Here is a 12350-nt window from a genome sequence, read left to right on the forward strand (position 1 = left end):
GCAAGTTGTGGTCTACAATCCTTACTCTAGTTCTCAACTGCTCTAACTTGCCGTCATTCCCCAACAAACGTCACGTATGGAGTGAACATTTCCGTGTCTCCATGCCTTGCGTGTGTATTCATACAACGAAGACTTCATATTCTGGGAGACATATATATCAAAATAAAAGTATTTCATCACCCCTTAAAAACAGGTTAGATGCCGGCCAATTGCCACTTTCGGTTTATAATACAACACCCCACAATTTGGTGCGGCCCGGCCGGCATAGCCCTTGTCAAAGGACAGACCCGTTTAAACCCGTATGGGGTAGACTAATAGCCTAGTATAGATATGCCAAGAGTATCTTATCGTAGGATACTCCACTTTCGTGTGGTGGACAATGCCGATGCGGCCAAGGCAGCCGGGAATGCTTATCATTCTCGCAATATGTGCCCCTCACGCTCATGAGCTGCTGCTCCTTGGAGCAGTCGGTGCTCGTCACTTTGGGAAAGAGACAAGCTCTCCAGGGATTCTGCAGCTATGGATGGTCTGACGCCTCGCCCGTTCAAATGTACATCGTGCGATAGAGCATTTACTCGTCAGGTAAGCGCTCCCAGTCAGCCCATCCTTGTCTCTCCGCACGATAGTGTTTTCCCGGGGCCTTGGCTAACTGGATAGGAAAACCTCAAACGACACATCAATACCCGTGAGTAGACTCAAGCCTGGTGCCCGAACACTTACTTGGGCCGACACTGATGATTGATTTCCAACTAGACCACAAGGGACGCAACCGGAATTTCCCTTGTGACCAATGTGAAGCTAGGTTTGCTCGGAGGTATGTGCTTCATATGTTGTCCACCCTTGTCCACATCTAGTCCCAAGTCCCGTCGTATACCCCCGGAGCTATCAGACTAACAACCAGATAGTGACCTGAGAAAGAGGCACGTCGAGAACTGTCATGTCTCCTCCAAAGTTCCCGCTGCTGCAGTGCCGGCGGTGGCACCTACCATGGTTCTACCCAATGCAAACAGCGAAGCTTGGTTCGACTTACTGGCTGCGTCTGCGGGGCCGGCTGATATCCTAGGCGGCCCGTACGAGTCAATGCAACAAACCGTTCCCGTTCCGACTCCTGGAGAGCAGCGGCCCGGGTAAGTTACTTTCATCTAGCCATATCTACCCTCTGCCGCCGAATAGTGGCTTACAGACCTGACAACAGCACTTTCATTCTAAGCGACCCATGCATTGATGCCTTTCTCACTGGGTTTCTTCCCAATTTTCCTCTTCTTCACGAGGGCTCCTTTCATGTCGTGTCGGCGCAGGTGCCTTTGTTGAACGTCATACGCTGCATTGGGAGTCTGTACTGTCAAACGGCGGAACACGACGAGTCATGGCGGAAAGCTACGTTCCAGTCAACCCTGCAGTCTTTACGAAATTATGTGAGTAAGGATATATATTTCCCTTTCGGGATCTTATGTTATTAAAGTGTACGTCTGACATTGTCTAGGTTGAACAAAACCGGTCCCGGCACCAAGAAACATGGGTGCTCCAGACATTCCTCCTGCTCGAGTATTTGGGACTCTACGGAGGTGATGATTGGCACTTCCTCCAGGCACAGCGCATCCATCGCGATCTGGTGGATGCTATTCGTATGCTGCAGATGACCCACACGGGATCTGACGAGATGAACGACGCCGGCTCGGCCATGGATGCATCTATCGGCGACGAAGACTGGGAAGTAAACGACGCGGACTCGTTGGAGGCGAGGTGGCAAGAATTCGTTAAGTACGAGTCAAGGAAAAGGTCAGTACTTGTTCAAGTGCCATACCCAAGACCGGCACACAACCACCCACAAAACATATTTGCAGAGGGCGTGAAACTGGAAAGCTCGCTAATGAATCCATAGATGCATATACATCCTCTACCTCCTCGACTCCCAACTCTCCATCCTCTGCAACGTCCGGCCCATGCTCTCCTCTCTCGAAATTAAGCACGACCTCCCCTGCTGCGAGGACGTCTGGCTCGCTAAATCAGCCGAAGAGTGGTCCACCTGCCAAAAGCGGCAATTTCGCTCCTTCGACGACCACGACGACCAAGCGTACAGCTACGAGACCCCTCCATCACAAGGCCTATTCTACGAAGCCTCGCAGACACTCCTCCAACAACCGCAGCAGTCCGAAAAGGGGGAGCAGCAGCAGCCACAAAAGCAAAAACAGCCCCGCAAACTGCGCCTCCTTTGGGCATCCCCTTTCGCTGCTGTTATACTTGTTATGCAGCTACAGATGATGGCCCGGGAACTAACGCACGCGAGTTGTCTCCTGGAGCGGCCCAAGGCGCAAAGGAGGAGTCTTTCGGTGCTGACAGACAAGCAGCATGCGCAAATCTCGCAGGCGCTGAGGGCTATTGCGGAGCTGGTGCCGCGGAACCAAAAGCCGGTATTTAGCTTGTTTGACTTCCATCGCATGGATGCGTTTCCTGATTCGGGGAGCAGCGCACCGCTGTGGCATTCGTTTTGGTTGTTGTGGTATTATACTTCGATTACGTTATCGCACCCGGACTCGTTGTTGGTTAGTGGGATTGTTGAGTCGAATTTGCCGTTGGCGATTGCAAGTAAGTCTTATCCATGCGTAATTACTTTTCGCCCCGAGAAAAAGTAGAGCCTAATCTTTTTGCTGACACGTAATGTTTCCTGATTAGCGGCCGGACATCTAGCCACACCAAGAAGCAAGGAGAAAAGAGATATTTACGAAGACAGGGATGTATTCCGCATTGTAAGCCATACATTTATCCCCTCTCCCCTTCTCTCTCTGTGAAAGCGAGAACATCTAGCGGTCGTAACTGTCAAATAACCAATCACTCACACTCTCTCAATAGCTCAACGACCTCGAACTCGCCCTCGAAATCCTCAACCCCACCAAATCTACCACACACCCCAGTCTCGAGAGCCCCTTCACCAGCCTTCTCGGCTTCAAAATCTGCCTCGTGGGCTGGCGCCTCGTGCGGCTGACCATGATCGAAGCGTGCAGCAGCTCCAGTCACAACACCAAACACAGAAGCGCGCGCTCCCGGCCATGCGCGTTTGTGTTGGACGCCATAATGTCCGGTATAGGCAACCAGCTTGACAGTGAGATGCAGCCGCCGCGGGAAATAGCGAGAAGCGAGGTCGGGTTTTTGGAATGGGTTGTTGCTACGCTCAAGACGAGGACGACGTGGCCTGTGGGAAAGTGGGTGGCCGCGGTTATGGAGGAGAATGTGCAGAAGGCAGTGGAGGCGTATGGGGTTTCGGGTTTGGATAAGTGAATCAATGAAAGAATGCATGGATGAAGATCACTGTTGCCCCATTTTCGTGAGATCCTCATTTTGGTGTTTCATGAGGGACGGAATAATTCTTGAGTACCAGGCTCATAGATGGTTATACAGTGATAGGATCCGCCGCGGGTTTAGTTATAGCCCTTTTCCAACATGCATTAGCAAATGTGGACTTGATCCAGGGGAGGTTACTGAAACCAAAACGACGGCATTTCCACATTGGTATTGATACATGAGGTTATTTGGATCTATATTATGGTAAAATTATCTTCCCCGTGCGACACGTGTTGCACAATGAACTCATATATCTCGTACCATGCTTCGTAGCCCTATCTCAGGCCTCGTCCTCAACCCCTCGCCTTAGCCAATGCCTCCCTGCGACTCCCACCCTCGGGATCAAAATACAGCCTCTCCCCCAAACTCACAGCCCTTGAACCTGACCTCTCCCCCAGTCCCCCCTCATGCACATAATCCGGGGTATCTGCATGGTACACGCTGCGATTATCCCAAATCGCCAAATCATTCACAACCTTCCACTTATTCCGCACCTGCAAGTCATGGTTCTCGACAATTAGCTGCACGAACCAGTTAAGGAAATGTAGCGACTCCTCCTCACGGAGCCCGTGGATGTACTGCACGTGGTGGCCGACGGCAAAAACGCTGTTCCAGCCTGTGACGGGGTTGGTGCGGATCACGGGGTGGATGGCCTCGAGAACGTCACCGGTGTTCTCGGGGGCGCCGCGGGGGGCGGAGTCCAGCGGGAAGCCGTTGCGGTCTGCGGCGGCTTTGAAGCCTGGTTGGGCGTAGTAGGCCGTTAGAGTGCCAAGAAAGGAGCGCAGGGGTGGGGAGATGCGGTCGTAGAGTTCGTAGCCTGATGCCCAAAGGGTGTCTGCGTGGATGTGTCAGTATAGCATACACACCAGTGTGATTAACCGTCATTTATCGAGAGTATCGTCACATACCACCACCGGTTTTAGGCAGCTGGGTCAACCTCAACAAAGCATAGTCGCTTGGAATCGGCTCAAAGGTGATGTCTGAGTGCCACTGGCTTTTCTGGCTCTGTTTCCAAGAGGTGAGAAACCGGTCCGAGTAGATCTTCTTAGCGCCCACCGACGAGATGACGCTAATCTCATCGTCTTTTCCGCCGTCCTCGCGAGCAGCGTTGTTCACTGGGTGGATGTGCAGCTTGGATGTCTGGGGTTTGCCCGAATATTCTCCAAGTCGCTGCACGAGTTCCTTTTGGAGGTTATCGTCGATATTGTCTTGTTTGCGGAAGAAGAAGACACCGCGCTGAGAGACTGAGGATGAGAAAGTGGTGTTAGTATCTCAGAACTAGCATGTATGAGGACAAGACTTACTTGTGATAGCCAGATCGCGGATCAGCTCTTCAGAATTGGGAGCCCGGAGCCACTCCGCGAGGTTCACATGGACGAACTCCTTTCCGATCACCGGGGTTACATCGAAGGATTCGAATTGGTCGAGAGCTCCGCTTAGTTTGAGCGGCTCTTTATGTCCCGTCTCGAGCTTTGGGGTGTCATCTGCGGGTTTCTTCGACTCGGTGTTGCCGTTGGAGTCATGTTTAGCGGTACCGCCGTTGCTACTATTGCTTGCCTCAGTCTTTTCCTCCTTGGATGGAAATTCCTTCTCCTTGATGTTTTCTGTAACGTGAGTTACAGACTCGGTTGCTGATAGGGAAATGATGGAGAAACTTGGTGGAATGGTGCGATGTCGATTCTGCTATCGTTCTACTACTTTCAAGCAAGTCCACTTTCAAAAAGTTGTATTGCGGAATAGTCGTGAGATATATGCCTCAAATTCTAAAGCCTTCTCCGCCACCGGGCAATAGCATGACTATTGGATACTATGGCGTGAGTTTCGCTATCTTTCCATCATTAGTTCCACGCGGGGTGTCGCTAGTTATAGGATCATGGAGGATTGTGATGTTGATTGAGCTAAGTTAACCTCCGTCAGGTGTAACGGTAGAATGTTACCTATCTAACTAGTGTACATTGTTACGGAGTAACTAGGGCTCCGCCAGTGGACTGTGTGCCACTAGTCCTCTGTTATAGGACAAACTACCCCATGGACGCCTACCAAAACACACACCCTCCTACATAAGGCATATATCTACCTAATAACCGCAGTAGATAACAAACTATACAATCTGCCGGATAGTTATATTTACTAGAGTTATACTACAATTCTAGTAGACATAAAGTAGGTATATAATAGTTAACGTAGTCCACGGTCCAATTGCACACTTCGGCAGATTTTCGTACGCTACCACTTTGACCTGCGGTTTTTCACCACATAACTATGGTTGGTTCTTGGAATGAAAGTGATATGATTCTAGCATTACATGCGCTTCAATCTGATCCAAAATTAAGTGTACGTCTGTCACGACCTGGGTTGCATCGCATTGGTAGAGACCTCGATTAGGTGCTATCGACGAAGATTCTACTCTAAGGAGCGAAGGAAAGAAGATGACAACTTAGGTTTGAGGGAGCGCGACTAAGTCATCCACGCTTGGCGGGGCTCCTACAAGGGTTATGATTGGCTTCCCATCTGACACTGCCATGGCAGGTGTTCCAGCTGTAAGTCACCTGGTTGTAGTGAGTCTGCGAGGGTTGACCTTCACACTACTCAGGCGCAAACATGATGAGACAGGACGGCGTTAGTCACCTCAAAATCCCTAAAGCGTTAAGATGCGTCTGTGTTTCATTTCCTTTCCCGATTTCTATACCCCCATAAAACTTGCCAAATCAAGCCGATAAGTGGGATGCCAACGAGGAGGGTGCAAACCACTACCCACAATAGTACCACGACAACGGAGAACATCCAAAACGCCCGTTGCATATCTCGTTTTCCAGATTCGCTGAGTCCTTGAGGCCATAGCTCATCTCCTGGCACAGAGAGAGCAACTTGCATCGACGAAAGAGCGAGGGAAACACTGGCAAACACGAACAGCAAAGGCAGGGTCGCTCTCGCCACGAAATCGGTGTGAGACCACTGAGGAATTTCGCAGAACCAGATCGTGCTGGTGTGCTGGGGACGAAATATTCGGACGGCCCAGTCCAGTCGCGAGAGACGTAGCTGTCCGTAGTGGTACCGCTTTGCAACGCTCTCGTCTCCGAGGTCGCGAAAGTGGCGGATGAAACTTGATCACAGGAGCCAGTCGACATCCTCAGGGATCAGATAAGACTCCTTTGCCAACATGAAGTCGAGGCGATGCGGTACGAGCAACGCATATGACCGCAAAAACCCTAGTGCAACCGAGCGGTCGAAGGCTGAAGTAGCAGCTTGGGAAAGTCCTTGGGAATACGGCGCAGAAGTTTCCCCCATCCTAGGGTGTAGATACATAGTCCAAAAATCATGGTCGAGGAGGAAAACTGGAATGGGCTTTATGTAGATTTTGTCGCCGCCCCAGACAAGATGAAGTCTAGGGTCTTCCGCAGGGACAATGCTTCGGCCCTTGACTCTTTGCCTATGGAGCGCGTCAATGTTTTGGCCGGATTTCCTGGGAACTAGCCAAAGATGATCGTAAAGTTCGTCCAGGAGTGGAGTTTCCAGTTGATTGGACAAATAGTCGCGGACCTCGTTGAGTAGAAGATTAACTGCGGGATCTCCAGGTATATGTGCTATATAATGTGCATCGTTCTCATGTAGATGTGTAGGGGTTGGTATGCTGATATCAGAATGCTTCAAAAGTTCTTTGTTCGGAGCACATGACTGCGGGAACGGAGCCTGAGAGCCTGTAGAAATAGCCATCGTGTATCAGGCACGATAGCGAGGTTGGCGAACGTAAGGGTGTGAGCAGCAGGTGCCTTGTATTTCGAGCCCATTGGTGTTCGACAAGGCACGAAGCGGCAACACCTCGGACGGCGCCGGGTATGTGGCTGCCTTAAACAGGTCAGCTGCAGCCGGTACAGCCTCGACATCGAGAACAATGAGTGACAGTACTACACTTTGCTTTAATGTACTGCAACTGCATCGCACGATTATCGACAAACTATTTCTGTACATTTTATGCGTATCTGCTCCTCTGTTCCCACCTGGTCCTTTACAACAATTGACCGGATCGACCCCTCTAGTGAAGTGGGGCCGACGGATCTAAAGAAACAACTGCGATTTTCTCCATCCTCTTTCTCTCAATGGCATTATTCTATGACATGATCACGTACCTTTTCGTCTCTCTTCTTGTGATCGCGTTCCTTTATGACCAGCTCACGAAGAAGATTCCGACCCGGGTCGACCCCCGTCAAGCCCCAAAATCGAGATTTGGGCTCGTCCCGGCAGGGCCGCATAGTTCACCTGTCCGTGCCGGAGGGATAGAGTAGGCGTGATTCCTCGCTAGTTAATTGGAACATTGCTGACACGCCTAGTATCGTTTTCGTCCATGGCCTTGGATCTAACCCCGACACGACGTGGCGAGCGAGGTCTGATGCACCCGAAGAAGCCCTGCCGGATAGTGAGCGGTATGTGACCTGGGTTAGCGACTTCCTTCCCAACGATTTGCATACAGCGACCCGAGATATCCGCATGTTCTTCTATAACTATGATTCATACTGGAAGAGGGATGCAATACACACGCGGCTCTCGCATCTTGCCCATGTTCTCCTTGAGCACATCAAGCAGATCCGGGAGTCTGAGCAGGTGAGTAATGACAATGTATACGACTTTGGATTGCTGCTGACGGCCCGGCCTCCAGGAGCGAAGCCGGGACCTGATTTTCGTGGGATACAGTTATGGGGGTCTAGTGATCAAGCAGGTAAGTGGGCAAATGCTCTTCTCTAGTCGCGAAATCTGACCATGGTAGGCACTTGTTCAAAGCTATGCACGTCGAGGCCCAAGCCACGTTACCGAACATATCAAAGCGATCCTCTTCTTAGGTACGCCGCATCGTGGGTCTAGCTTCAGTGTATGGGGACGGCTGGCGGCGCGAGCTCTCCAGCCGCGCGGTTCCAACCCTTCAATCCTAGCCGAAATAGAGTACGATTCGACTTTATTGCTAGACTTGCACAGGACATTTGTCAGTATCGTTCGACATGATTTATGGGTGTTCAACTTTTTTGAGCAACGATCGACGCAACTTCTTCGACTATGGTTCATCCAATGGCAACAATTCGTAAGTAGGTTACTAAGCTGAAGAAAGCATTCTAACAGGAGATCTAGTGTGTTCGTGAGTCATCTGCAACGTATGATGGACCACATGTTGAAAACATCGGCCTGTCCGTGGACCACTCTGGGCTTAACAAGTTTGGTTCGAGAAACGAAAGCTATAAGATGATCCTATCGAAGCTTCGCAACATCACGGCATCTTCAGCTCGGTCGGTAAATCACCACTACGCCGTCCCGCTCGAGACCGTATCAACGTTTACCCAGCGAGACGAGTTATGGAAACAACTTGAGGAAAAGCTGCAGATACGACATGAGAAAGCAAGTGTTCCGTATGGGGTTACCATTCACGGACTAGGTGGTGCTGGTAAATCCCAGCTGGCGCTAAAGTACGCGGAACATTATCGAGATCGTTATAACCCAATTTTGTGGATTGATGCGACAGATGAGGAGGCGGTCCGATCGAGCTTCAAAAGATGTGCTGCAGAGCTGGGTCTCCCAGAAGAACAGAATAAGAGGCAAGGCTCTGCTCTCGCTGATGCGGAGGCTGTCCAGGCGGTGCTCCGATGGCTCCGCGACAGAATGGAGCCTGATGATGAATGGCTGTGTATCGTTGATAATGCCGATGACCTCCGCTGGGGAATTCAGAAGATAATTCCAAAAGGGGGAAGAGGAAAAATTATTATTACTAGTCAGAACACCTTGAGCCAAAAGCTAGTTTCCGGGGGGTGCGAGCAGCTTAAAGTCGATATCATGTCGCCGCTAGAAGGAAGGAGACTTCTTCTCCAACATCTCAAGCTGGATGTAGTCTCAGCACCCGGAGAAATCCAAAACAGCTGCGATAAGATGGCGCAAAAGCTTGGATACCTAGCACTTGCTATTGACCTTGCAGGCGCCTATATTGGCAACGACCCTGATCGTGAGGGTGCTCTGACGCAGTATCTAGCAGACTACGACACGCATTGCGACGAGCTCTTGCAAATGGATAGTTTTCGGGGACTTTTGCCAACGGAGAAGACAGTGTGGACGGTATGGGACACGACACTCCAAAGAATTACGAGAGAGAACCCAATACTACAGCCTAATTTGCTTTTAACGTTTCTTGCACACTTCAAGGGCACTATTGTTCAGGATGAGATGTTTCGACTAGCAGCTCTTGGCTGCGCTTTCGTCGATGATGAGCTCGTCGAAGGAATACCTACAGAGCTTCGAAAACTTTTCTTATCTAAAAGCGGTGAATGGGACAGTTTCCCATACCGGCAGAGGCGCGACGTACTGCTCCGCTATAGCCTGCTGCAGCTTGTGGACGGTGAATGGCGTGGCGTCATCATGCACAGGCTGGTTCAGTGGCGGGCACTACAAAGCGAACAAACTCGAGGATGGGGTTGGTGGTATATAGTGTTTATACTAGCAGCGTGCCAACAACTTAGCGAGGACGAACGCCAGCCCGAGTTCCGTCGACATTTGATAGTGCATCTCCCACATATTTCCGAAATTTGCGGTAATGATGGTGCAGATTCGGAGAGGCAACATGATTTTATACGGAGCACGTTGAGTAGGGTTTTTTATAGTGAAGGCCGGTGGGAGGAGGCCGAGGAGCTGGAGGTGCAGGTGATGGAGACTCGCAAGACGAAGCTCGGGGCGGACCATCCCTCTACACTTACGAGCATGGCCAACCTAGCGTCGACGTACAGGAACCAGGGCCGGTGGGAGGAGGCCGAGGAGCTGGAGGTGCAGGTGATGGAGACTCGCAAGACGAAGCTCGGGGCGGACCATCCCTCTACACTTACTAGCATGGCCAACCTAGCGTCGACGTACAGGAACCAGGGCCGGTGGGAGGAGGCCGAGGAGCTGGACGTGCAGGTGATGGAGACGAGCAAAACGAAGCTCGGGGCGGACCATCCCGATACACTTACGAGCATGGCCAACCTAGCGTCGACGTACAGGAACCAGGGCCGGTGGGAGGAGGCCGAGGAGCTGGTGGTGCAGGTGATGGAGACGAGCAAAACGAAGCTCGGGGCGGACCATCCCGATACACTTACGAGCATGGCCAACCTCGCTTTAACTTGGAAAGCTCAAGGTCGACAGGCAGATGCTTTAGTGTTAATGCAGGGCTGTGCGCAGGCTCAGAAACGAGTCCTAGGGCCAGAGCATCCAAATACTCTGTCGACTCAAGCCATCATAGAAGATTGGAGCATCTAGAATGCATGTCCTTTTGCTCTGTAATTATGAGCTGTTGGACTTTCTTTACTTGTGTTCTGGTTAACCCGTTATTACTCAACTTGTTGGTCTTGAATTTTCCTTATAGCCTACATTTATCGTGCATTTTCTCGGGCGTTGAGATTCAACACCGGCTCGGTTTAGATGGTGACCACATCACCTTAATCAGACCATATATTTATTACACGTCACTGGCACATTCATATCCTGTGAGTCGGCACAGTTTCTCCTTAGTGCAGTAGCTATTTGAAGGGCTAAGTCCCCTGATATCTAGAGTGTCTATTTGCTGGTGTTTTTATTAGCTGCTAGCATGATATGCTTGGACCACGCACCATGATACGTAAACACATTAATCATCATAGGGGTACCGGTGCCTAGGTACCCTTGAGATAGTATCTCGTCCAGGCTTCTTGGTGATCCTGCACTGCAGACTTGCTGCAGTCAAAATGGTGGCAGATAATGACAGTACTTCTAACTTAAACGGACCTCGTAGCCCGACAATTAGTAACCAGCTTTAGACCATGAGAATAGATTCATAGAAGGGCCAGATCATAAAAAGGGGATGGGCTTTGGATCGTATCTCGAGACATTACCCTATATTATCCTGATCAATAGAACTTGTCCTAGTTTCCACCAGGAAGACTCACCTTTTCCCTTTTATCTCTATCCAGAAATAGATAGTACTTCGACTACGATTCTATTTCCCTAGTATACAGGTACCGCTCTTTGTATCGTAACATGATAGTTCTATTTCCCCCCATCATACAAAGATCCTCAGCTACAACTAGAGGCTGTAGAATAACTTCTTCATGTCTAGGCCCACGACTGGCTCCTTTGCCCTTGGGAGTAATGCTGGGATACTGCTTCTTCTTACGCTAACGCCCAGGGTATCTAAGACTCGATCTCTTGATCTGCAATGGTCGCATATTGGAGTATTTCCATGTAGTTTCGATCGACCGGTAAAGTCGTGTTCGTCCTGGAGGTGGCAGAGGGGAGGTTTGGGTCTGCAGCAACTCCCATTTCGCCCGGAGCACCTTGATGAACTTGCTGATTGTCACCGATTGTGCTTTTTGGACGCACCTCAGCTTCAGATATGTTCCATAACCAATCTGATGGGCCGAGCGACTCCGTCGTATCCAGAGGCAGGTATGGGCTACCTGGAAAGGAATCCAGGAAGCCATCCTTTGTGCAGGTACCGATGTGGTCCTCCCTGAGGTAAACGGACCTTTCAACTGCACCGTATTCGGTGAGCGTACTCTGGCTCCAGGTGCCTTCGTCAGCTGTCGTACGGCTCAGCGTTGGTGTTGATATGGCGGATACTGTCAAGTCGACAGCAGCTGCACTGTTCGGGTCTATCACATTGCCAGATCTGGTGACAGTCCTCCCTGGCCTGCCGGGTTCGCTATGTTTGCAAAATAGGTTGGCGTTCCGGCAACGAGCGCAATGCCCACCGGAACCATCCGTCTTGCACTGCATTTTCATTGCGTGGCATCTGTCACACGCTGATCGTTTCGTTTTCATCATCTTCCTGATCCGGTGGGCGAGGGGAAAAAGAAAACACTTTCTCATTCGTCCTTTTTTTTTTGAGAATTTCGGTCTGATGGAATCGAACAGTTATAAACTCGGTTGTTGGGGTGGTCAACATTCTGCATTCCTCCTTGAACAGAACATACAGCTATATACAAGACAAGAGACGAGGAAAGGGAAGGGCAGGCCGCGCAACATCTACA

The 12350-nt window shown here is 50.6% G+C and overlaps 6 protein-coding genes across 6 annotated transcripts; 3 read left to right on the forward strand and 3 right to left on the reverse strand.

Annotated features, from left to right (window-relative positions):
- Positions 1-519: 519 nt before the first annotated feature.
- On the forward strand, positions 520-3276 carry BCR38DRAFT_500126 (fungal-specific transcription factor domain-containing protein; the record flags this gene model as incomplete). The annotated part of the gene is made up of 8 exons (XM_040864811.1): positions 520-582; positions 754-814; positions 902-1127; positions 1196-1415; positions 1484-1779; positions 1883-2586; positions 2674-2747; positions 2851-3276. The coding sequence occupies 8 exons, from the start codon at positions 520-522 to the stop codon at positions 3274-3276; spliced, it is 2070 nt and encodes a 689-aa protein (XP_040711370.1).
- A 356-nt stretch (positions 3277-3632) lies between these two features.
- Positions 3633-5863, reverse strand: BCR38DRAFT_460807 (uncharacterized protein; the record flags this gene model as incomplete). The annotated part of the gene is made up of 4 exons (XM_040862457.1): positions 3633-4174; positions 4248-4583; positions 4644-4911; positions 5861-5863. The coding sequence occupies 4 exons, from the start codon at positions 5861-5863 to the stop codon at positions 3633-3635; spliced, it is 1149 nt and encodes a 382-aa protein (XP_040711371.1).
- Positions 5864-5928: 65 nt separating this feature from the next.
- BCR38DRAFT_447330 (uncharacterized protein) lies at positions 5929-7053 on the reverse strand (the record flags this gene model as incomplete). Its single annotated transcript, XM_040861142.1, has 3 exons — positions 5929-5977; positions 6098-6442; positions 6500-7053. The coding sequence occupies 3 exons, from the start codon at positions 7051-7053 to the stop codon at positions 5929-5931; spliced, it is 948 nt and encodes a 315-aa protein (XP_040711372.1).
- Positions 7054-10350: 3297 nt separating this feature from the next.
- BCR38DRAFT_447339 (uncharacterized protein) lies at positions 10351-10791 on the forward strand. Its single transcript, XM_040861143.1, has one exon. The coding sequence runs from the start codon at positions 10393-10395 to the stop codon at positions 10600-10602; it is 210 nt and encodes a 69-aa protein (XP_040711373.1). The 5' UTR covers positions 10351-10392; the 3' UTR covers positions 10603-10791.
- On the forward strand, positions 10605-10975 carry BCR38DRAFT_447341 (uncharacterized protein; the record flags this gene model as incomplete). The annotated part of the gene is made up of 2 exons (XM_040861144.1): positions 10605-10906; positions 10953-10975. The coding sequence occupies one exon, from the start codon at positions 10608-10610 to the stop codon at positions 10860-10862; it is 255 nt and encodes an 84-aa protein (XP_040711374.1). The 3' UTR covers positions 10863-10906; positions 10953-10975.
- A 536-nt stretch (positions 10976-11511) lies between these two features.
- Positions 11512-12102, reverse strand: BCR38DRAFT_489377 (uncharacterized protein; the record flags this gene model as incomplete). The annotated part of the gene is made up of 1 exon (XM_040864387.1): positions 11512-12102. The coding sequence occupies one exon, from the start codon at positions 12100-12102 to the stop codon at positions 11512-11514; it is 591 nt and encodes a 196-aa protein (XP_040711375.1).
- Between the last annotated feature and the right edge of the window lie 248 nt (positions 12103-12350).

The sequence above is a fragment of the Pseudomassariella vexata genome (genome assembly GCF_002105095.1).
Source record: "Pseudomassariella vexata strain CBS 129021 chromosome Unknown BCR38scaffold_16, whole genome shotgun sequence".
Lineage (NCBI taxonomy): Eukaryota > Fungi > Ascomycota > Sordariomycetes > Amphisphaeriales > Pseudomassariaceae > Pseudomassariella > Pseudomassariella vexata.